Here is a 27152-nt window from a genome sequence, read left to right on the forward strand (position 1 = left end):
ATTTTTGTGGAATTGTTTTAGTTGTGGTAAAAAAAATTAGGGTCAGTATACTTTAGGGTGTTGTATTAACTATGGAAAATTGTTAAGGGGATTTCTGTATTTAATACATTCATTCAGTATGTATTAAAAGGAGCTTTAGAATGTTAAAAAAACTCATTTGAACTAAAACAAAACAAAGCTATATAGTAAGCTGATTTCCTTTTTCTGTAAAATTTTTTTAATAATCAAAAACAGGTTGTATACGAGTGCACATTTTTACATATCTAAAATAGGTCTCTCCACACTTTGGTAATCACATGCAGTCCCAGTTTACTGATAAATCATTTTTTGAAAATTAATTTTTAAGTTGATTGCTGGTACTAAAAATGCATTTTAAATTGACCACTGGTATTGGAAAATAATTTTTCCTTAAAAATAAAAATGTTGTCTGTTGGGTGGCTGGAGTGTTCAGTTGGTTAGAGTGAGGTGCTCTTAACAACAAGGTTGCCAGTTTGATCTCCATATGGGCCACTATGAGCTGTGCCCTCCACAACTAGATTGAAACAACTACTTGACTTGGAGCTGATGGGTCTTGGATAAACACCCTTAAATAAATAAAAGTTAAAAAAAATAATCTTCTTTAAAAAAATGTTGTCTATTTTGGTTAATTTAATATACAAAAGCCTTTAAACTCAGAATAGATTAAAAAATAATACAATAATATAATTCAATTGTACTACTGGTAATTAAACAAATAAAAACATAAATAAGAAATTACTTTATCTTATTTTCTTCTTGACCCCCATTCTTGAGCAAAGTATAGAAATGACCAGTATATTATAGAGATTAAGAACACGTTCTCTAGAATCAGACTTTCTCGGTTCAAATCCTAAAACTATCATTCAATAGACGAGGCAGTGACTTAACCCATTTAGTGACTCTTCATCTGTAAAATGACAATAACAATAGTGCTTTCCTCATGTGCTTGTCAGAATTCAACTGGCTAATTTTTTTAAAGAACACAGATCAAGTATCTAGCATATTAACAAGCACAATAAATGCCAGTTGCTTTTATAGAGCTATCACTAGCATTATTCTTTTCATTACTGATTATAGTTAGGGTTATTTTTGTCTCACAAAAAAACAAAAGTAAGTGCAGACTGGAATTTATACTTACAAGCATTAGGTACCACAAACTTCAACACATACATTATCTTGATTAACCCTCGTCAAACATTTTCAAGAAAAGAAATTGTATTTCAGTATTCAGCTCCATGTAGCTAATGGCTACCACATTGGACATTTGGGTATGGACCATGTACATTATTGCAGAAATTTCTATTGGACAGCACTACTCTAGAGTAAGTCAGGATATACAATGGAATAATGGGCAGGAAAATTTAATGGGTAAGAGATTGGCTAAGGGTAGCTGCTAGTTCTCTGCAGTTCAATGTATAGAAAGAATGGTTGTCTTGCAATCCATGGGACTAAATGGACTTCTCTTGCACAATTACCAGCTGTATGAGTTTGGGCAACTTGCATCTTCCCAGAGCTTCACTTTCCTAATTTGTTAAATGGAAAAAAAAAATTTCCCCCAGGCTTACTTCCCAGTGATATTGTGAAGACCAGCACAGACAATATATGAGAAAGCACCTGTATAATACAAATACTCAGACATAAAATATCATTCTAAAACCAGGTCCATTGAACTAGTTCTCTAACGGAAAAGAACCCTAAGATCTTTTGTCCAGGATTCACATCCAAGTTCTGCCACTTATTAACTTTGTAAGTTTGGGACTCAGTTTCTTTTTTCTGTAAAATAAGAAAAATTCACATAGATATTGTGAGAATTAAGTAATATATATGTGGAAGTTATTTGCAAACTATGACTCACTATAAAATGTAGGTCAATATTATGTTTAAAAGGAAAAATGGCCAGTTTGATAAGTCTTTACTTTTTACTACATGATGCTTTCTGATCTTCACAATACTGGTATATATATTCACAATAAATTGCCTGAAGTAATAGGTACCATTTACTGAGATCAGTTCTATGTGCTATGTACTTTTGAAGTACTTGACATGTATTGCTTCATTTAATCTCTATACCAGCACATGAGAATGCATTATTTTTTCATTTTATTTTATAGGGAATGTAACCTCTCTGAGGCTCAGATAGCTGTGCAAGATAACAAGTAAGAATATCTAAGAAAATTCTGGAAAAATTAAGAGTAAATAAGGGTGGACAGTTGCCCTGACAGATATTAAAATACATTATAAACTTCATTAATTTAATCAGTGTGGTGATAATGAGTGAGCAGCCAGATAGATTTTATACACAGAATAGAAAGTATTGACTGAGTCTCAAAAACATTTGAGAATTTAGAATGTGACAATTGTGAGATTTTAAGTTAGTGTTGGAAAAGATAGGTTACTCAGTGAATGGTGATAGGTAAAACAAGAAGCATATAGAAAATAAAACTGGAGTCTCTTCCCACAACTTAAATAAATGAACTTCAGATGGATCTAAGATTTAGTAACACACAAACATATTATAAAACCACTAGAAGAGTTTGATGCAATTTAACATACCCATATAGTAATTTTATACAATCTACAATAATTGATACTATTGTGTGTTTCCTGAAATACTGAGAATTGTAGTACTCGTTATAGATTTCATATGCTATGCTTCATTTTCCTGTCAGAAATTCATGATGCTGGAACCTGGTTTCAATATTTCCTGCACCTGTGATTGTGGAATGAAAAATATTAAAGGGTAATCCATACAGAAACCATTTCAGGTGATTGTCAAGCACTGAAGTCACTCAAGAACTGCAGATATTTTCTTCTGAAGTGCTATCTTTTCTTATCTTTTAAAAAAAGGAATAAACACTTCCACTTTTCTAATACTACTGGAAAGACATTAAGAAACATATAGAAACTTTTCTAGCTGTTTCAAAATGTTTCCCACCCACTGTCACACACACACACACACACACACACACACACACACACACACACACACACAGAGCAGGGAGAAGATTTAATCAAGAGTTTAAAGCAAGTGGGATTTGCAGTCAATGAAAAGTTCAGATGTAGGAGGTACTCCTGAGTTTATTTCAGGGAGTGGGGTAGTAGTGAGAGGGAACAAAGATCAGTTAGTTTTCTTTAAGCTTCAGTGTTTTAATTAGAAGTGTTACTCATATTTATCATAAATCTCAGGTGTTTTTGACTTTGTTTTGATTTAGTTCTTTTTCTTTAAGACAATGAAGCTTTTAAAGACCCAACTGGATAAGTTTTCATTATATCCTGATGGGTTAAAGTACCGGGGATCCAAAAAATGTTGGTCAACGTTGCTCAAGCAGTAGCTTGCTATAATTAGAAGTGTCTGGCTGCTGATGGTAACCACTTTGAGCATCTTTTGTAATTGCAGAAGTCAAACATAACTTGGATTCATCTTTTGTTATTGGTATATATTGAGTATTTCAATTTTAATACAGTTTTCATTTCTTAAAATGTGTATACGTTTCTTGCACCCTCTGTATTTATGTAATTTCAGAAATATAAAAAACAGATATGTTCTAATGGTGTTCATTGATTCATCTGCCAAAATACATACTTTTCTCAAAATACCTGAATGAAAAATAGTTGGTAAATAATCATGAACTTTTATATAAAATTGCTTATAATATTTATTTTCTTTATTGAGGAAATAGATTGTGATACATGACAGAAACTTAGGGAGATATTTTATAGTTCTTGACTTTCATTTCCCTAGAAAATTTACTACTAAAATGTTGGTTTTATACCTGGATGATAATATACATTTTTAAAAGAAAGTAAATAAATGAGATATATATGCATGTTAAAATATGAAGACAATTTTGAAAGGATATATAGTTTCATGATTAATAATATAAATAAGATGACAAATTATTGAGGAAGATGCATGGAAATAAGCGGAAATGTGTCATGGAGACATGGAAATAAGGGAGAGACACAGAGGTGGGTAAATCACACTGCAGTATATACAAGCTTTTAGATCTACATAATGTATTAATATTAAACATCTAAGTCATATGGATAATATCAAGGTTTTGTTAAATGCAACAGAGTAAGTGAAGTAAATAGAGATAAAGAAATTGGTTCTGGGAAAGTGTCAGACAGAAAAATTCTACTTCATTCACAAAGCCAGCATTTCAGCAGATTCCCAATTACTCTGAACACTTAACCACTGCTGATATGGGACAATGAGCTCTCATAGAGAAAAATGTGTATGTATCGTGTTCCTTTATTAGCTACAGCTGAGTGGCTAACAAAGACAACTGTTAAGCAAATATAAAATTAAGCAAAAATTCAGATTAATATCTTAAAATATCACGTAAATTAAAACACAGAGAAGGAAGGAAATGTGCTATCAAATTCTTGATTCACCTCTTTTAATGAATATTCCTCAAGAGTATGAGGTTAATAGGCTAAATCTGAAAAATTGAAAATAACTTTCTTCCCTCCTTGTGGTTGAGTTGTTATAGTTATTTTGGTTAAATATTGTCACAGGAAATTGCCTTTTATATTTCTTGCTAAACTAATGCATAAAAAAAACCCACAAGCAACTTTAGGCCACTTGGAAATTAATTTTACCTTTTATGTAATTTTTCTTAACTATAAATATTGATAAAATCTACAGCTGTCTTAAATACAAATTCTTGATTAATTAAAAAGAATAAAATGAAAGTCAAATATAAATGTCTGTACATAAGTTCAGCATTCAATTTTAGGTTCTCTATATCGACAAAGGTAAAAAAAAATGGCAGGAGAAAGAGGAAATAACTTGAATTAAGTGTTAGCTATATAAAAGACATGGTGCTAGGCATTGGAACTACAGAATTTTAATTTCAAAGGTTTCTCTTTAAACCTCCACAATTTCCAGTAAACAGGACCTAAGAAAGTTAAAGAGATATGTCACTTAGAGAAGGCAAGAACTAGAATACAGATTACTGATATCCAAGACCCCATTCTTTCTAGTCAGCCATTTGATCAAGCCCCTATAGCACATACAGCCTAGCATGCATGTGACACTGTTTTCATTCTCTAGCCCCAATTTACTTTTCTTACAGATGAGTTTAATAATTATAATCATTTAAAATATTAGCTATGTTTTATGTCCAATTCCTACATATCTATTAATTAATATAATTTATTTTCTTTGGTGTTTCCGGTTTCTAATTCAGTCATCTAATATTCTATCTGTATCTATAGACTTACTTACTTATTTGTCACTTTGAACAAGCTCATACGGACATAAGAGTTTGTGGCATATCCCCGAACCCTCCATCTGGATCATCATTCTCTTTGTCAGTACACGTAGAGTGTGCGTGTTTAATCAACATTAATATAATTTACAACTATTCCAGTTTTCTTTACCTGATTTATAAGGATATCACAAAACTGCAAATGTTTTTCCTGATATCAGACCAACTTTGTCTATGGTATTTCCACAATACAAACTTTTAATAAATAACTTTTGATGAATGAATTGATATAATTATTCTCATTGTTTTCATTCTCTATATAGCCCTAATTTACTTTTCTTATAGATGAATTTAATAATTATAGCCATTTAAAATACTAGCTATGTTTTATGTCCAACTTATACATCCATTAATTAGTATAATTTATTTTCTTTCTGTCTTGCTAATCACTGAACTTCTAGCATTTATGGTCTAGACAATAATTCCAAGACATCAATGGACTAACACATATATTTTGGGATATCTTTTTGTTGTTAACAAGAATTTTAATATTTATAGGAGAATGGCACCATTTTTTTTTTTACCCAAATTGCCAAGAAAATACTCTTGATTTATGAGACTATTAGGAGAGATGGATAGCAAATCTTCTTGGTTTCCAAAGAGAATGAGCTCAAATTGTAGCTCTATGGATATAGTTATAGATAGATAAGGCTCTAACTCGGGTAAGCATTACAACGTTTTGTGAGCCAATTATCTGTGGTTTTCTTTCTTTCAGATCCTTAAGGAAACAGGATGATATTGGAAAGACTGCAAAAAATTAAAGTGCACATTTATTTTACAAGAAAAAATTCTAAATATGAGCTCTATTAGTACCCTCTATTCATTTTCTCCTTACACTGCATTTGATTTTAATCCAGAATAACAGTAAAGTATGCGATTCATGAAATTTTAGGTTCTGGTCATATCTGTTATTCTAGTATAGATTTTTCAAACTGCAAATATATTTTAAATCAATCCTACAGTATTCTGTACACATTTCCTTAAGGAGATCTTTGGCAAGAATACTAACCAGTTACCACTCAAAAATAGAACTAACCTTAGCCAAAACTTTGGCGATTGTGTGATATTGGTATTTCATATTTTGCTACTATCTGAGGATACTATTATTTAAAATGTAGGGATTCTTAACTACTTTGTTATATTAAAGAGACATTATTATTTCAATATTCACATTTAAATAGACATGTTTAAAACCAATGGATATACTGCATGCGGGATTTTAAAACCTAGAACATTTAGTATAAACTGAGGATATCGTTGGTTGTGTTATGAGGTATACAAAGTGCTTTGAAATTAGAAAATACATTATATAAGAAAGAGTTTGTTAATGTGCTTACTAACATTTTTTTGAAAAACTAGTTCTATACATGTGACTCAAATGTTGGTCAACCCTACAGATTGACTCCTAGAGATTAGTCAACTGTTTGGAGCCATTGAATTTTAATACTTATTTTCAGGTTCAACACTCCAATTTTAATGATAAGCAAATATTTTTAGAGGTATTAACTTATTTCTCATGAATAATATTTAGTTTTTTTACCTGGTGCCGGCTAGAACCACTGGTATTATTTTCAAACTCTATGTAAACTTAGGCAGGAGATATGTAACGATCAAGTGGGGGTGGTTAATCCTAAGTGACCCGACAGTTAGGTATTTAATTTTTAGACATGCTAGGTTATATATAACTTAGACATGTAATTTATTTCTATTGGCTGTTCTTCAAAGAATTTAATCTGCAATGTTTGAAATAAAGCACAATTCTGAAAGATTGTGAGAGAAAGAGAAATGGAAGCCGTGCTTCTGAATAATTGCAATGATCTTTTCAGTGATTTGTCTAAAGCTTCTTAAATTTTTATTCTTGTTCATGTGTATTTGGGGACTCGATCAACTTCACAATTCTTTTATAACTAGGAGGTTGACTCAGGGTGTTTATGGGGTTGTTTTTCCCCCACAGTTGATGAATTTGAACTATTTTAACCAATACACTATTATTTTATTTCTGAAGTTCAATCTATAATATCAAAAATGCATTATCAAGGCAATAGCATTTAATTAAATGGCTCATCCAGGGTAGGATTTTATGTCTTTGACCTAAGTAGTCAAATTAAAATATAAACATAGCATGGTTACTAAAAAATAACTGTATTCCAAACCACATCAGACAACATTTTAATTTTAGATAAAAAAAAAGAAATTAAGGAACAGCTAGCTACATTTTAAAATTAACAATTTTTGGACCAAATAAATGTTCTTCAAAGACACTGATAGTCATACCAATAAATGACTATGAAAGATATACAAGGACATGGCAATTTATTATAAGAAGTCCATGGTATGAATGTCATTTTCAATTATTTCAACCCAGAATACAATCTGAGAGAAAGAAATGTGGACTGGAAATTTTAAATGTCTTACTTTTTTGTAATATTCTTTCAGGGTCACACTCTCAGTTAGAATTAATATTTATACTTTGAAATTGTAGAGTAATGAAATAAATAAAAAAATATTTATGCCTTATTCTTATCAGCTATATAGAGGCAAAGGCAGAAATATTTTCTCGCTTTTGTTCCCACTGGGAGTCAACTAAAAAATAAAAAGGAACACTCAGATTGAATTTTCATTTCTTGCTAGAAAAATATTACACGTATATGGAGAAAAGATAACTATAACCTACAATTACTGAATTTATTTTAATTTGTCTACCAGTGAAAAGGGAAAAAGTGTTAAAAAAAAAAGAAAAACGAAAAGGAAAAATGCCTAAACTAATAAGAAAGAAACAAAAGACAGGAAACTGAGTGGGTAATACCAAAGACAGAAATTATTCTGAAGTACATAGAACAACACATCAGTTACTTAATGTGATGATACCTAAAATATAGTTATAAAAAGCCACAACATTCTCCCAAAAGAGTACCTTTGCAATCTGAGCAAGATGTTACAAAGTGAGTGTTAAAATTACAAAAGAGACAGAGAAACTTTATTTAAGATGAGCATGTTATTGAAGTTCTCTTAGTTTTAGGATTCTTTTTTAGGTGCTAAAGGCATGGTTTGGTTGTTTGTGCAGTTCATTTTTATGGTAAGTTTTTTTGTTTTTTTGAAAGAGAAATAAAATGAAATTATATATCTTATCGGCTGGAATGAGTAAATTGATGTGAAAAAGATCATGCTTACTTTTTGTTTTCAAATACTAGAGATCATGCTAAATTGTTAATAGAACGTAAGTCTTCTCTACTATTATTTGTCAATAACAGAGGACAATATTTAATATTACTATTAAAATGGAATCCGTTTTCTATATTAGATTTTTAAAACCTGATTGATAATTGTTACGTGAGTATTTGTAGGTAAGTGGTTTTAAAATTGTTGAATAGTTTTTAAGGGAAGTGTCCATGTAGTTGGTAATAGTTCTACACAAATAAATGAACCATAAATGGAATAAGTAATAATTGGCATAATTAGTATGACTCTCTTATCCTTGGAAAATCCTCTTCGATTTGTTTTAGGTACACATCAACTGGAGAGAGGAAGGTGGAATAAATGACTCTAAGATTCCTTTTAACTCCACAAATTTATCAAAAATCTCACTCAGTTACACAATGCGTCAGAAAAAAATCTTAATTTAAAAATTGTATTAAATGTCAATACAATAATTTTAGAGGTTTTCTTGTTTAATGTGAATGTTCAGAAATAAGCTTTATAATGTCACCCAATAAGTAGTAGAAGAGTATTAATGCAACTCTCATCTTTTAATCAGACATACGATAGCTGTACAGAAACTAGATGGGGGGAGAGTGGAAGAAGGGTGAGGTATGTGGGGAAGGAAGTGGCATATACTGAGACATATGCTATTCTTTGGGATAAAAGAAGCTTTTGGAAGCTTATAGAGTACATCAGAAGTATTCTGCTCAATAAACAGCAAAGATAGAACTATAGAAATACAGTGAACTGGGACTCTATTTATAATGTGAATTTCAGAAGTTTCTGGTGAAGTAATTGAGAATACTTAGCAAAAGATAATGAGAAGTCTTCTGTAAGGAAGTAACTAATCTATCACAGACTGATACTGCAAATGGTCAGTGTCTTACAGAAGACAAAAAAGAAGTACAAGATAAAATTGATGGAAAGCATTGAATCATGTTATTTTAAAATGACATAAGTAGGATTGTTTTCCCTCTGATGTGCCACAATTTACACAAATGCTGGTAAATTATATGGAACAGTACCTTTCTTTTAGCCTTTAGCTGCTCATGATACTTGTCACAGGTGTCTCCTGGGATTTCTCCTCCCCAAAGATTGATTCCAACAATGGTATATGTGATGCCCATGATGAGCAATGGGAAACAGTACACCAGTATAATGACAATAATGTGGTAACTGCAAGAAATAAGAAAAACACATGCTGAGGAGCATATTGGGAGGAAATAGTGAGACTTTGAATTCATTCCATTTTAAATCATAATTGAAAACTCCAAAGACAGTTTCTACATTTTCTTTAAGTCCTCATTTAACAAATCTATCAAAATATCATGTTATTGTCACCTACAGTTGTCCAAATGTTACCAGTTGATCTTTGTCAATCTTTACTTTATACATGAAAACCATGGTTGAGCTGCAGTGCTCTTTAAAACTACACATGGCCCCCTCCTTGCCTAGAGGTTCAGGTTGAACGACTTTCCTTGGCGTGGTAATTGTTGAGCTAACCTAATTAAATGTCTCATCAGAGGAAAAGAGATGGGACAGAAAAACTAATCAACTGACATAGTTTCTCCTATGTAAAACTACTGCATATATCCCTGTAACATCAGTCATATTTGAAATAAATGGTTTTTCATCTGAACGAAAACAAAAAAATTGTTACCAGATACTATGAACCACATTGGATTCATAATCTATTTGACTATGGTTTTAAAAATCAGATAAAGATATTTACATGCATTTTTTCCAAAGCCATGGCACATTTGATTCCATTATTAACTTGGTAAATAACATACAGACTTGTTAGTCACACCAAAGTCATGATACTATAAATTATCAAACTAAATTTTAGGATTTCATAGCTTTCAGTCTAAATTATAAGGATACAATTAGAGAGGAATAAAATGGCAACCAATGATATAAGAGCCCAATTAGAATGTGTATAAATTTTGGATGGCTTCCACTGTCTTAGGAAGGCTTTAAAGTAATTAAAGAGTTTGGTATACTTGTCTTCTCAATATCAGTGTCTTTTTGTGTCTTAAACCTCCTTGCTTTCCCATTTCCTGATAGCTTATTAAATATTGACTTAAAATCATTGGAGGAAATGATTCAATCAAAAAATAATTTCATTTTTATTAGAATCAATTTTATTTTGTTATTCCACTAAGATTTACTAGCAATAATGACTAGAATGCAGTACTCAGTTTAATAACTGCTGCCTGTGTTTCCTACAATAAATACTTCCTAATGTTTTTAAAATTCTGGACTATGGGTACTAGACTCATTGGGGGATCACTTCATAAATTATATAAAAGTCTAACCACTACACTGTACACCTGAAATATAAAATAATATTGAATGTCAACTATAATTAAAAAAATACTCACAGTGATGTAAAGTACAGCATAGGGAATATAGTCAATAATATAGTAATAACTATGTACAGTGTCAGATGAGTAATAGACTTATTGGGGTTATCACTTTGTGAGGTACAAAAATGTCTAATCACTATGTTGTTTTGTATACCTGAAACTAATTTTAAAAAAATCTGTACTCTGGATTGAGCAGAGTGTGATAAAATGGATGCTTTAATAGATGACCATTATATTTGTATTACTTGTTATTTTTAAAGGGAAAAATTCATCACTAAATAGGAAATGTATTGAAATAAAATTTAAATGATCAGAATAAAACACAATATGTGAACAATTGCACAATTTGTTTTCCATTTGCTTTTCCTAAGGTCGGTCCAAAATACGAATTCCAAATTCTATCATATAATATTCCTATTTCCTTTCTAACCTAGTGTTTAAGTTTCTTTAACATTAAAAAAAAAAAAAAAAGAACACAACCAACAATCTACCAGGACTCCCCTTCCCTTCAGCTGGTCTTCTTAAAAGAGCAATTGACATTTTTGGGCTTCAGTTCCATCCTTCTCATTCATTTCTCAATCAATCACAACTCTCTTCTCCTTTGTGCATTGCTTTCATCTCCAGTGAGCTTATCATCTCCAGGAAACTTGACAGAGCTATCTCATATAGAAGTTATCACATTTTTCCAATTAGAAACCTTTATAACTTATTGACCATATCATGCTACATGATATCATTTTTACATAGTCTCTTCCCAAGTGAAGAATGAGCCCTTGAGAGAAATGTCTATGTCTTATTTGCTTAATTGTTGCTCCCAACCTGTAGTCTTTAAGTGTTTGATAAATTGAATTGAAAGTCATAATAGAGAATTAACTTACGTGAAATGTTGCTTGGGACCTTCTGGCCATTGCACGTAGCAAAGAGTACGGCCTGGCATGACTTTCGTTTTGGAGTAAAGACACTGAGGGAAGGCAAGTAGAAATGCTAGAATCCAAATACTTCCGATGACAATCTTGGTTGCTGTGGCAGACAGTCTTGGTTTCAAGGGATCAATAATGGCCATATACCTATATAAAAACAAACAAAACCATTTTGTTGGTCTCTTGTTAGCAAAGTCTAAAAAGGAATTTCAAAGGTGTTTCAATGGCCAGGGTTACCTTTCTTCTAGTAAAGAAGTTGATAAGGATTTTGCTTGTGTAGAAGCCGCATAGAATGATAGTTATAGCATAGTCTTAGGAATCAGGCAAATTGAGGTTCAGATCCTATTCTATCATTTATTTAACCTTTTTGAACCTCAGCTTCATTATTTTAAAAATAGAAATAAGAATACCCACCTCTTAGGGGTGAAGTCAAGATCAATAGAAATAATGTAAGTGAAAGATATTGATTATTTGGTGCTGTTCCTCACACATTATCAGAATTCATAAATGTCTGCTGAATGGAATTGGAAAGGTGAATGATAAGTGCTTAAAAATATGAACTCCGTACCTCAAGACTTCCATTTTTTTCTTTTGTATGATTAATTTTTTTAAAAAAATTCTAGAGATAATATGGATAATATCTAGTATATGATTGACAAAGATGAGAAACAAATATGAAGGATACTATCAACATTTCCAGCTAAAGCATCAAGACACAAGTTCAGGATTCAGATAAGAGTGAAGAAAGGGTGATTGAGGTTATATGCCTTCCTGTTACCTCCAAAATTGAATTCAGACTGCATCATGAAAATCTTCACAGTATCTATGTAGCTATATATAACATAATTGTTATAAAAATATAGTTCAGGCTCTAAAAAACACACTTACATATGATTTTTAACTTTGTGCAACTTTTGGGCAAATTTTGCAGTCTCTGAATATGGTAAGAAAAGTCAAGCTTTATTCACCTGGTAAAATAGTAACAATATGTCTGAGAGTTTTATATTGGATAATTCCAGTTTTAAATTGGATAATATGGCTAATTGCCAAATTATGGCTAATAGAGCAGAAAATAAAGTACAACAAATTAACCATATTTTTTGCATTTCTATCAATAAAACACATTATTTAAATTGTTTTATTTTTACTGTTGGCTATTTTATGCTTCTCAAATATATTTTGATTTATGCAAAATTTTCAAAGGCAACAATTTCATCAAAGAATGAGTATTACTCAAGCCAAAAACATTTTAACACAATAATACATATTTCAAAATGAGGATAATTTATTTCTTATTACTTTGTGCTTTTGTAATAATTAGGCAGAATTAGATCTTCAGTAGATGTATTGAACTTACCTATATACTATTCATAATATTAACTTAATTGTTAAGTTAATATTTACTTTAAGAAAATAGTATTAATTTATTACCTACGACAGTTAATAGGTAATAGTGAATGTTGTATATAAGAAATAATTATAAAAATAATACCTTGGTTTAAGAAAATAAAGTAAGCCATAGAAAAATATAAAATGCATGTGTTTGAAACTGAAAACTGTTTAAAATTCACTTCTCATACTTATGTTGATAAAATGATAATAGAAAATGTATTGATTGCTAACCATGACCAGGCAATTTATTATATACATTATATGTTTAATATCCAGAATAATCCAATCAATCAAGTAATATTATCTCTACTTTGCAGAAAAGAAAACTGAGGCTCAGAGAAATTAAGTAAATTGTTCAAAATGACCCAGATGGTAAGAGCTGAAATTCTAAACCAGTTCTGCCATATAGATACAGATTGTGGCTTTGAATATAACCATTCACTTAAGGAATCATGGTAGAGAAGAAAAATATATATGGTAGATATATATGTATATATATGTATTCCAAAGAATGAGAAGTTGCATTTTGCCTTATGAATCTAAAAGCATTTACAAGCAATATAAAAAATAAAAGTGAAACATACGAGTATAAAGGCAGTAATTGTAGTCGGGCATTTTTGTTTCCAATGCTGCTAATTATAACTTACCATAATATTTCTCGTTATATTGAATTATTGTTTGGGGGTGTTTCCAGAGTCAACCACAGCACTTATCAATATAATTTTTTTTTACTGGACTGACATATCTCAAATTGTATCGCAATCTTTTGCTTTTTTTTCTTGCTCTGGAATTTATGATTGCAATTTGGATAATTATACAGTTGATTTTTTGAGACTAAAAAGAGGAGTCGAGTGACATGAGCAGGGTTAGAGTCCTACACAGCTGCTGTAGCATGGATAATTCAAAATAAACTGCAAATTTCACATTGATTTTTTAAGCCAATTAGTCTAATGATAGGGAAATTGTATCCTTACTGGTAGACTATTATAAGGAAACAAGTTCTCAATAACACTTCAGTAAAAGTAGAAATTTTGAAATTTCAAGCTGACATTTTGTCATTTCTGGCTTGATCTATTATTTATTTATTCAGCCACTTATCAAATGCCGAGTGTGGTATTCTAGACACTGTAGTGATACAACAGTGAGAAAAGTTGGCCTTCACAGAGCTCACAGTCTAGTGAAGTAGATAGATACTAATGAAAGAAATCTCACAAAAAATGTAAAATTACAATATGATAAATGTTACAAAGGCAACATATATAGCCAAGTGAATACGTTTACTGGAAAACATATTTGGATTGTGAATCCATCTTCCCTAAAAAAAATGTCATTCTGTGTTGAAAGTTGGAAGGGTGACAGAGAGGTGAGGGTTGCAAAGATTTCTGGGAGAACAAACAGCATGTGAAAAACTCTTGTGTTAATGATGGGTTTTAATGGGTTCAATTGTGACCCTTCAAAAACATATTGAAGTCCTAACCCCCAATATCACAGAATGTGACTTTATTTGGAAATAGTCTTTATGTAGTTATACATAATCAAGTTAAAATGAAGTCATTAGGGTGAGCCCTAATCCAATGAGTGGTACAAAGGAGAAGTTTGGAAACAGAGAGAAACACTTAGAGAATGCCATGTAGAGATGGAGGATTGAATGATACATCTACAAACCAAGGAATTCCAAAGACTGCCAGCAAAGCACCAGAAAGTAGGAAGAGGACAGTGAGTATTTTCCTAGTGGTTTCAGAGGCAGCATGGCCCTTACCAATATCTTGATTTCAGATCTCTAGCTTCCAGAACTGTGAGACAATAGATTTCTGTTGTTTTAAGTCATTCAGTTTGCAGTACTTTATTTCAGCAGCCCTAGGAAACCTATATGATGGATAAAGGTGGGGGAAGCACTGTACACTTGAATAATTAAAGGCTACTGTAATTGAAATACAGAAAGTGAAGGGGGAAAGTGATTTGGGACAATGTAGTACAGGTTACAGATTTTTGTTTAATGGAAAGTAACTGAGGTAATTGAATCAGAGAAGGAGAATAATCAGTTTTAGTCTGGAGAATGAACTGGTAGGGGGAAAGAATGGAAGCAGGGAAACAAGTTACCTGGCTGTTATTTTGGTGTGGGTGAGAGATGATTGTGATGCTTGAAACAGAGTGTTATAACCTAAGATTGAATTACAGTATGGTTTGAGGAAAATTAGAAAATGCTGAAACATTGCAGAAAGGGACAGCCTGTTGGACAAAGAAGTAGGCAGATTTGCCAGGCACTGTTGAAGACCCCTTTGAAATGGGTAATTAGGAATTCCTTGTGGCATCAGAATTTCCTATTTTGTGACTCAGTCCAGCAATAATAATTTGCTCAACAGTAGGCATAAAGAAAATGGATTCTTAGGCTCATCCAGATAAACATCCCCTGGACCTTGAGAAGAAATTATGGAATACAAGATATAAACTCACTCAAATGATTGTCAGTACTTTATTCTCCCTTTAAAGAAATACATGTCTTTGATATGATCACATTAGCTTTTCCCAGTTTTTGTCTGAGCTTGTCACTACCACTCTTTCCTCCCTAGATTCTCAAATATGTTAGTCTCCTGAGTATGATCATTTCATAATAGCTTTTTTTAAAACAAAGATTGAATTCTTTGCTGTACCAATTAGCACATCACCTAAACAAGTTCTAAAGCCGCTTTATTTTCTTTTATAGATGCTGAAATTCTCAGAAACATCCATCAGAAGCTCATATTTTTAATGACATGTTTATCAGTTTTTCTTTCCACTTTAATATTAGATCACTTTCCTTTACCATTTACTTTTTTTCTGATATAATTGAAGGAGTGTTTTCTCTTTGCTTTGATGTCTTTTGCACAATAGATTTTTGACATTACTCACAATAAGTAAAACTTTTATATTTTGTAATTGTTTTGATGTGTGGTATATTTCTCCCTCTTGATAACATTTTTTATTAAGCTCTGTTTCTGGATCTTTGTGTGCGTCTACACATTTTAACATGTTGGCATGATGACAGAGTACAGTCTTAAAATGTTTTCTTGATTATATTAACCATGCAAAGAATATTTGCCTGAAATGGTATGGATAGCTGTTTTCCAATTTGCTTCTGACCACAGCAGACAATGCGTTAGTCTGTAAATCCCAACCAGACAGTATTTTTACTGTCTGGTTATTGTCTGTGAAAAATACAGATTAGTTGCAATAGCTGCTCATGACCCATAAAATTTCAGCTTCTGGACTTTGGTGCTAGGGCATTTTCTATTTTGACAAAACAATAGAAATAAAACTATTTTTGAAATTGCACTTTTTAGACAAATTTTATCGTTTGGTTTTTCATAAATATTTTAAATGAACTTAAGACTGAGTCAATTAATTAATTATAAATATTATCTCAGTGAATTTTAAAGTGAATGAGCATTCATGAAAATAAGACTGCATTTATATGCATGTACACATACTGTAGGAACTTCAAAATATTATCCAACAAAAAATAAATCACTTACTCAAAGTTTTTGATTTATATAAATAAAATGTATACATTGGCATTTAAGGAAAATTATGTTTAAAAAATAAAATATACAAACAGTGAAAGTATTTGACTTTCATTGTATATGCTATCAATTTAAATTTAGCAATTATGAAATGGAAACCAAAAAAAAAAAAAGCTGAGGTAGCAATTCTTATCAGGCAAAATAGACTTTAAAATAAAGGCTATAACAACAAACAAGGACCCAGAAATTCCACTTTGGGGTATTTATCTGAAGTAACTCAAAACACCAATTGAAAGAGACACATGCATCCTTATGTTCATTGCAGCATTATTTACAATAGCCAAGATATTGAAGCAAGCTAAGTGTCCATCAATAGATGAATGGATATAGAAGAGGTGGTACATATATACAATGGGATATTACTCAGCCATAAAAAAGAATTAAATCTTGCCATTTGCGACAACATAAATGGACCTAGATGGCATTATGCTAAATGAAATAAGTCAGAGAAAGACACACCGTATGATTTCACTTATATGTGGACTCTAAAGAGCAAAATAAACAGAACAAAACAGAAACGAACTCATAGATACAGAGAACATTTTGATCGTTGCCAGATGGGAAAGGGGTTGGAGATATGGGAGAAAAAAGGGAAGAGATTAAGGTGCGCAAATTGCCAGTTATAAAAACAGTCATGGGGATATAAAATACCGAACGTATGAAATATAATCATTAGTATTGTACTGACTATGTATGGTATCAGATGGGTAATGACTTATCGGGGTAATCACTTTGTAAATTATATAAATGTCTAATCACTATGTCGTACACTTGAAGCTAATATAATATTGTATGTCAAATGTAATTTAAAACCAAGAAATTATTTTAAAAGATAAATTTATCAATTAGGCTTATCTATTCACTTATTTATTAATTAAATAGCAACTATTTATTTTCAACTATTTTTTGAATGTTGACTATTTTCCAGGATTGTGTTACATTCTTTGGCTATACTGATGACAAAATAGATGTGGTTCCTATTCTCATGGAGTTCTGAGTCCAATGCAGAAATACATTGTTAAAATAGTCAGAAAATATGTCAGAAATTGTTACCTAAATGTCTCTTGGGACAACGTTGCCTCTTGGATATTACGTTCAAGTTCCTTTGGAGCTTTAGTATAATGGCCTGTGTGAGTTCAGTACTCTCCCCCATGATTTCTAAAAATTCCTACCTGACCTATTGGGTTCCCTTTGTTTCTATTCTTGAATTTGTTTAAAATATATTCATCTCATCTAGTGTGAACCTGGATGCAAAGTTGTACTGTCATTTCCACAACAAATTCAATTATAGAAAGCATTTCAGATTTCAAAATTTTATTGGATTTGCAAGTTTAGGGGAAGGGAGAATACACCATTATTCTTCATCCTGATGTTTCCAAATGAGTTTATTCATTTTGTTATAGTCACATTATATTCTGGCATTTTCTAAAATCCTACATGAAACCATGGGTGACCCTGTCACTTAACAATCCCTTGAGAAGTTTAGCCCAGTGCCCCATCTCTCATTAGCCTTGTTAGGCTAACCTGTCTAGCCCAATCATTTGGGAATTCTACTGAATAAAACTGTCCACATTGTATACACTATGATGTTATGAGGACATGTACTAGTAATTATAAAGCATAAAAGAGAGAATTTGACCTAACCTGGATTGAAATGATGGAAGAGAATTAGGTATGGCCTCCCCTAAGGAAACAGCGTCAGATTAGAAGGATATGTGGGAATTAATTAGAATGAAGTTGGGATTAGAAGAGAAAGTGGAACACAAGTCCTGACGTTGGAGAACGCGAGATTTTTGAAGCACTAGAGAAGGCCAGCTTTTCTACAGCACAGAGAGGGGGGAAAAATCTAAATATAAATTTAGATTTTTTTTTTTTTACAATAAAAGCAATAATTGCTAACACCTGTTAAATGTTTACTGTCTACCTGGCACTATTCTCAGAGTTTTATACATACATCATTTAATCTTTAAATTTTAATTATTTATAGTAACTATAAAATGATTTATATAAAAATGCAGTGAACATTAATTACATGAAACAATTTCTCCTCAAAATTTCAGACACAGATTTAAAAGTGGTTTTCTATACGGACAATATAAAACTCAATGTTAAAAATTAGTGTCTGCTACTTAAAATATCTCTAATGATAAACAATTTAGAAATCAGAACATAATAGATTACCTTATTCTAAAGATCTACAATTGGAAAACTTCTACCTGTCCTTTAATTTCCTCTCAGATTACAGAATGTTCTGTGGATTCTTGCCCTTCTCTTTGTCCAGAGTTAGTTTTTACCTCCTACATATTCCAATAGCACTATGTTCTCACTTTGATTTTAGCTCATTAGAGATACTAATTTATTCTTCTCTGAGTTTTGTAACACCTAACAAAGTATAACAGTCACCATGATTGTTGGATAGTGACTACAAATAGTTGTTGAATATTTAGACAGATGGATGAGTGAATAATTGTTTACAAAAGAGAACTTCAGCACATATACACATTTTAAAAGGAATAGTTTTCTTAACTTTGTTAAATGAAAATAATAAACATAACATAGAGTATGATTATGAGGTTAAATAACATTAAATGACACAATCTATACAAAGAGACTGATAATGTCAGGCACAGGAGACACTCAATCAAATTATGCTAAACTATGTTCAATAGAAAGAAATTAACACTTGAGACAAAAAAAGAAACAGCTATAGTGGTAAGCTTGAGATAAAAACAAACAAAGAAAAATGACTTATTTAAAATGGTTCTTAGGTACTTCGGATTGGCAAGGAAAGAAAAATAAATTCATTCCAAAATTGTGATCTACAGATTTAAAAAAATTCTTTTAATATAGTCCCTGGCTTTTCAACAGAACCCTATTCCACCTGGGTAGTATGGTATAGGTTATTTCTCTAAATCTCTCCTTTTAAAATAATTTCCTGTGTAGAAAATAATGAGATTTTCTATGCAACTTCAATAAGGGTAAATAGTTCTCAGTGATTCAGTGATTAAATGGAAATATTCAATGTTACACTTGGAGATTTTGTAAGTTCTTTGGGTGCACTAGGAATTAATTTCCTTCAGTTTTGTCTAATATGGATCTATACCAAATCAAACTCCTTTCTGAAGTAAATAGTGGCAGGTGGCAGTTCCACTATATTATCTTTAAACTCATGGAGATGATGGCACCCATCAAGCAAGAGGATTTCCAAATATTTCGGTATTTAAGTTGTGATGATATAAATGCTTATTTAACAGTGCAAATAGAAAACAAAGATGGGGAAGAAAGGCTTGTTTTTCATCATATTTTTCTATTTAATTATATTTTTATCATATTTTATTAAGGTTTTTTTTCTTTATTCTTTTTTAATTAAAGTTTATTGCGACAACATGGATGGATCTTGAGATTATTGTGCTAAGGTATTTTTAATTTGAGCACAAATTGTTCAATGATTACAAATGATAGGCAAAGTTTTAAAAATTGCCTTTACTCATTCATTCATTTAGTCATATGATAAATATGTATTGAGTGCCAAATATATAAAGTCATTATCCTAGATGCTATGCATATAAACAAAAGAGATGCTAGTAAATATTATGAAGAAAAATAAAACAGAATAAGTAGATAGCAAATGGCATGAGACAAATGTTTTAGACAGTGATCGATTCATACATGAGATACACTGAGAAATGAGAAAATAGCTACTCATTTTTTTGTAAGAGTTGCTACTCTGTCCTCTTGCAACACATCTACAATGTAAGATAATTTTATTTTAATAGTTTTTCTTCTTTGTGAGCCATAACTCTTCCAACAAATGAGAAAGCTGAAGTAAAATTGAAGAATTCGTAAAAAAGAAACATGACTGAAACTGAATCAAGAGAAAGAAAATCTGAATATATATATTCAGATTTGAATATAGATGTATACATACATACATATATATATGTATATATATATGTATATATAATATATATGTATATATATATATATATACATATATATATATATATATATATATATATATATATATCAAGTAAAGATATAAGATTAGTAAGTAAAAATGTTTCCACAAAGGAAATATTGTTTCACTGGCAAATTTGTCTAAACATTTGAAGAAGTATTACCAACTATTCACAAAGTCTTCCAGTAAATAGAAGAGGGAACCTGTCTTATTCATTATATTGGTTAGTATTATGAACTATGATATCAAAGCCAAAGGAAGTCAAAAGGTACAAATTTCCAATTATCAAATAAATAAGTTTTGGTGATGTAATGTACAGTTTAGTGACTATGATTAATAATACTGTATTGCATTCTTGAAAGTTGCTAAGAGAGTAGATCTTAAGAGTTCTAATCACAAGAAAAAAGATTGTAACTATGCATGGTGACAGATATTCACTAGACATATTGTGATCATTTTGCAATGTAAACAAATATAAAATCATGTTGTACACCTGAAACTAATATAATGGTATATGTCAATTATACCTGTCAATGGTATATGTCAATTTAAAAAAGGCCAAAGACATCACAAGGAAAAAAAATCACTGACAAATGTCACTCATAAATACAGATGCAAAAATCCTAAACAAAATGTTAGCAAACAACAATTTCAGGAACATACAAAAAGTATTATCCATCTTGGAAAAAAGTAGGATTTATTTCAGAAATTCAAGGTTGATCTGAAAATCAATGAATGAATATACCATAGTAATAGAATAAAGAACAAAGACCACATGATCATATCAACAGAGGCAAAAGCATTTGACAAAATGTAATGCCCATTCATAAAAAATACTCTCCATGTACTAGGAATAGAAAGAAACTTTCTCAACTTGATGAAGTGCATTTGTAAACACTACAATTAATATCATAATTAATTGTTGAAGATCTAATTCTTTCCCCCTGTAATATAGACAAGGATGCCCAATTTTATCACTTCCATTCAAAATTATACTGGAGTATCTAGACAGGGTAATCATTTAGGCAAAAAAGAAAAAAAAAGGAAAAACATAAAAGGCATCAGATTGAAAAAGGCATAATTTTTGTTAGCAGATTAGATGATCTTCCATATTGAATATCTTAACAAACCCACAAAAACCAAAACCCATTAGAATTAATAAATAAGGTCATCAAGATCACGGGATACAATTTCAATCAATTTCTATATACTAGATATCAACAATCTGAAAATAAACTTTAAAGTTCCATTCAATAGCACCAAAAAGAATAAAATACTTAGGAATAAATTTAATATAATAATTGAGAATTGTACATTGAAAACTACTGAAAGAAAGACCTCAATAAATGGAGACACACACAGTCCATGTCCATGGATTGGAAAACTCAATATTGTTAAGCTGACAATACTTCCCAAAATTATTAAAAGATTCAACACAATCCCTATAAAAATCCCTATTCTAATTCCAGAATTAAAGAAGTGGATTCTAAAAATAATTTGGAAATACAAATATCCTAGAATAGTCAAAACAATTTATAAAAATAAGAATAAAGTTGAAGGACTTACACTTCCATATTTCAAAACATATTACCAGGCTACAGTGATCAAGATAGTGTAGTACTGAGCATAGGGAATACAGTTAATAATATTGTAATAACTATGTATGGTATCAAGTGGGTACCAGACTTATAAGGGTGATCACTTCTTAAGTTATGTAAATGTCTAATCACTATGTTGTACACCTGAAGCTAATACAATATTGTATGTCAACTGTAATTTTAAAAATAAAAATAAAAAGATGTGTAGTACTGGCATTAAAAATAGGTATATAGATCAATGAAACAGAAACATCAAGGGTCCAGAAATGAACACTTATATTTATGTTCAATTGATTTTTGACAAATATGTCAAGGCAATTCAATAGAGGGAAACTGCAATCTTTTAACAAACAGCACTGGACAATTGAATATCCACATGCAAACAGATGAATTATACTGTTATCTTATACCATAAACAAAAACTATCTCCAAAAAGATCATATATAAATGTGAGATATAAAACTATCAGTAAAATAGTTTTATAAAACTATTAAAAAAACTATTAAAAAAAGTTTTCTAAAAAACAAACATAGAACTGAATCTTCACAACCTTGAGGTAGCTAACAGTGTGATTGGAAAATTACTTTCATTGTTGTCACTTCATTACACTCATTTTTGCTGACCAGTCCCTCTGTTAATTAGCCATTCTGTCATTTGAGTTTATTACGCTAAGTCAATGAGTAAACTACGTGCTTTGCTGTGCTGTCTGATCAGTGACCAACCAGTAACAGATTTTGAAAAAGACAATATGATTGGTTACTGATTATGAAGTATGTCTGTTATTTGTGAAGCAATTCATGGACTCAAGAGCTAGCAGCTAATTTTGTACTTTATGCAAGTACACAGAGCTAATATGATATGGTAATGAAAATTTTAGCCATGCTGTTGATGGGACTGGTGTTATATAACTAAATCTTAGTAACTATAAATTGTGCAAAGTGAGAACTGTGCATATAGAATTGTTAATCTGTTTATGCAAATATATGATATGCAGTTAACCCTTCAACAATGCAGGGGTTAGGGTGCTGACTACCCATGCAACTGAAAATTGGCAAATCCTTGTATAACTTAAGGCGGCCCTCCCCGTAGGTGGATTCTCAACCATGGATCAAAAATACAGTTGACCCTTAAAAGACATGGGTTTGAACTGTGCAGACCCACTTAAAAGATTTTTTAAAAAAAATTATTATAATTGACATACAATATTGTATTAGTTTACAGTGTACATACAACATAGTGATTCAACATTTATATACCTTATGATGTCATTTTCACAATGAATCTATTAACCATCTATGACTGTGCAAAGTTATTATATTATTGACTGTATTCCATGTTGTACACTACACCCCATTAAGAGATGGCTTAATTATTTTACAACTAGAAGTTTATCCCTCTGATTCCCCTTCACCTTTTTCAGCCATCCCCTCACATCCTTCTCCTTTGGCAACATCAGTTTGTTCTCTGTATCTATGAGTCTAGTTCTGTTTTGTTTGTTCATTTGTTTGTTTGTTGTGTTTTTTTAGATTCCACATATAAGTGCAATCATTTGGTATTTGTCTTTGTCTGACTTATTTCACTTAGCATAAATGCAGATTTTAAAAATCTATGTATAAGTGGAACTGCACAGTTCAAACCCATGTTGTTCAAGAGTCAACTGTGTGTATTATATACATACAAAGGGTGCCAAAAACGTATACACATTTTAAGAAAGGAAAAAACTGTATTCAGATTGTAATACTCAATATATACCAATACCAAAAGATGAATGCAAGTCACGTTTGACTTCTGCAATTACAGGAGGTGCTCAAAATGGTTACCATTAGCGTCTAGACACTTCTGATTACAGTGAACTACTGCTTGAGCAACGTTGACCAAAGTGCCCACTTATATACATTTTTTTGGCACCCCTGATATATGTTATATATTATAAATAAAATCTTCAGCATATGTGTTCTATTTATAAGCTGCTAAAATTTTAAAACTGGTATCTTTTTATGTTTCTAAGGAGACTTGTTTCACTCCTGTTCATTAAAGATATTCATCAGCAATGGTTCTATAATTGGTGAATGGGGATTGCCAGTAATTTCTTACATAGGAAAGACTTTTTAATCTATTACTTTTGAAAAGTAATATTGGATTACACTAGTTTTCTTTGATTCTGAAATAATATAACCTTCAACTTGAAATTTAGATTATGTACATCTTTGTTGAAGAAATACTGAAAAAAATTTGATATAAGGAGTAAAATATTTTAAACTAATGAAAACATGATGTTTAAGAATTTTGAATTTATTTTACACCATGTAGTTTGCTTTTTGGAAAAAAAAAATGACCTCCATATATCCTTTCAATTTGAAGGTATAAAAATCAATACACGTGGTACTGTGACATCTTTTAAATTCAGTAAGTTTATCTGGGAATTCTGAATTGTTCTTAATAGTACTTATTCAATATAAACACTCAATTTTGTGAGTACTTTGATTTCTTCAAAATTGTTCCTTATGCTAATTTGAAAATGTCCAAATCTTTTTCTTTATAGATGATATAGCTTAATATGCTAATCATGTATTAAGTTGTATAGAGAATTTTAAATGTTTCATTTTTATTTAGATATTAACTACTCATAGCTGATTTATTAGGAGATATTTTGTATTATTTTGTAAAATAAAGAACTTTAAAATGCTTCTACAATTTTTGTGTTTTTCTCCTCTAACACTGTAAACGGGCTTCCCCCATCTATGTGTCCTCATATTTACTATGGACACTGTCTGTTATTCATTCATTCATTTAACTGAAGCACAGGTCTAGCCTTGTTCTCATGGAACTTACAATCTAGTAGGGCAGGCAGACCAAAAAACAACAACAAACAAACAATAAACTTTACAGATGAGCAAATTATATAGTATTCTAGAATGTGATACATATAATAAAAAGAAGGCAATTTAAAGTAGTCAGGGTCTAGAAGTAGCAGGGAGTGGATGCTGTGGCATCCGGAGGGGGAGTGTTTCACACAAAGCAGAAGATCCTGAGGTGGAAACACGCCTCTGTGTTGAGGAAATAAGAGATCAGCAATATGGAGCAGAGTGGTCTCAGACTGATAAGAAGAAGATGAGGTCAGAGTAACAAATGACTGCTTATTAGAAGTTCTTCTAAACTATTGTGAGGACTTTGATTTCTACCCCGAGAGAACTGTGGAGCCATTGGAAGATTTGTAGAGGGAATATATGATATGATCATTATTAACAGGATCGTTCTGGTTGTGGCATTGAGAATAAACTAAAAAGGAAGAAGAGTAGGAGTATGGGAATCATTTAGGTGAGAGATGATGTTGACTTGGACCAGGGACGTAGCAGTAGACATCTTAAGAAGTTAGATTCTGCATATATTTGTAGGTTGAAAGTAGGAGTCATTAATTTGCTGATGGATTGGGTATGGAATACAAAAGAAGAGATGAGTCAAGAGTACTTCCAAGAGTTTTGCCCTGAGGGTCAGAAGGCCGCAGGAGGAGTAAGTTTCAGAGGAATGTCAGGAACTCAGTTTGAGGCCTGTAAAGTCTGAGATGCCTAATAGATTTCAGAAGGGTGAAGTTGTGTAGGTTTTTTGGATTCAGGACTCTAGCTCCAGGCGTTCAAGCTAGAGATATTAATTACAGTCTCACTAAGATATGAGCCATATCTACTTTGTTTATTCCAGTGCACTCCATATCTACAATGTTTACTACTTGAAAGGTAATATCTTTTGATCAAATATCTGTTGAGTGAGTGACTACCATTGTTTGTTGGTAAATAAGCGTTCTGAGAAAAAAAATAAAGAGAAAACTCCTGATTTTTAGTGTTTGCAGATTTCTGTGATGTAAATACTCCTACCACAATTTCAAGCTACCAAAGTAACATCACTGGATACAAAGTTGGGAAAAAATGTGCACAACTGATTCCCTCTAGTCAGTCTAAACCAGCTCCAGAACACAACTGAGCGCACTATTGCTTAGTTATATAATCATATACATATTTTTCCTATTTACAGGAGTGCATAAAAAAGAGTTTTAAATAAATTTGATAATTGGACAGTGTGAAGTAAAAAAAAAAAAAAAAAAAACATCTCATAGATGATAACACAAGCTCAGAATAGGCGACGTCAGTGAATACTTAAAGACTTGTGGCACATACCAATCTAAATAATAGAAACATTGAGCTATTTATCCCCCTGTACTTTTAGGCAGGCTTCTAAATTACTTCACAAGGGGGAATATCTTTATACAATTTCTGGGAAAAAGATGTCACAGCCTACAAAACAATCTATTATGATGTTAATAGTACTCTCTTGTCAGAGATGTCTTCATGGTTTCTAATTCAGCCTACAAAATGTATTTAAAACGTTGTCATAAAACATCTACTACAAAATTACATAAATTTTAATCAAGTTTTTATCTTCTGGAGTCCAAACTGTTGGGCAGGTATCTCAGAGTCATTATTGGGTCTTTAAAAAGTATTTATTTATTTAATCAATGAATAATTTTAAAACTTTTTATTATGGTAAAATATATATAAGATTTACCATTTTATATATTTTAAGTATAAAGTTCAATGGTATTAAGTAAATTCACATTGTGGTACAACCATCACCACCATCCACCTTCAGAACTATAATTGATTAATAATTTCTTTTGTTTCATGTTGAAGGAGTGCATTTTGTTGTAGATAATTATGAAAAACAAAAATATAAAATAAAATAAAATAATCCAATGTCTCATTGTTCAGAGCATATCAAATCCATATCTACCTATTGCACATATAGAATCCTATCAGACAGTTAAATCCATGGTCTGAAAATTCCTCATGTGTCAGAGATCTTGCTGAGTCT

General features: G+C 31.2%; 1 protein-coding gene across 1 annotated transcript in view; it reads right to left on the reverse strand.

Moving 5' to 3' along the window:
- Positions 1–27152, reverse strand: part of TACR3 (tachykinin receptor 3) — a 61069-nt gene that overhangs the window by 21246 nt on the left and 12671 nt on the right. The window contains exons 2-3 of the mRNA XM_081024569.1: positions 11740–11928; positions 9518–9668 (exon numbers count right to left, since the gene is read on the reverse strand). Coding sequence (XP_080880695.1) covers positions 9518–9668; positions 11740–11928 — 340 coding nt within the window. The remainder of the gene's footprint in view (positions 1–9517; positions 9669–11739; positions 11929–27152) is intronic.

This window comes from Rhinolophus hipposideros (genome assembly GCF_964194185.1).
Source record: "Rhinolophus hipposideros genome assembly, chromosome: 1".
NCBI lineage: Eukaryota > Metazoa > Chordata > Mammalia > Chiroptera > Rhinolophidae > Rhinolophus > Rhinolophus hipposideros.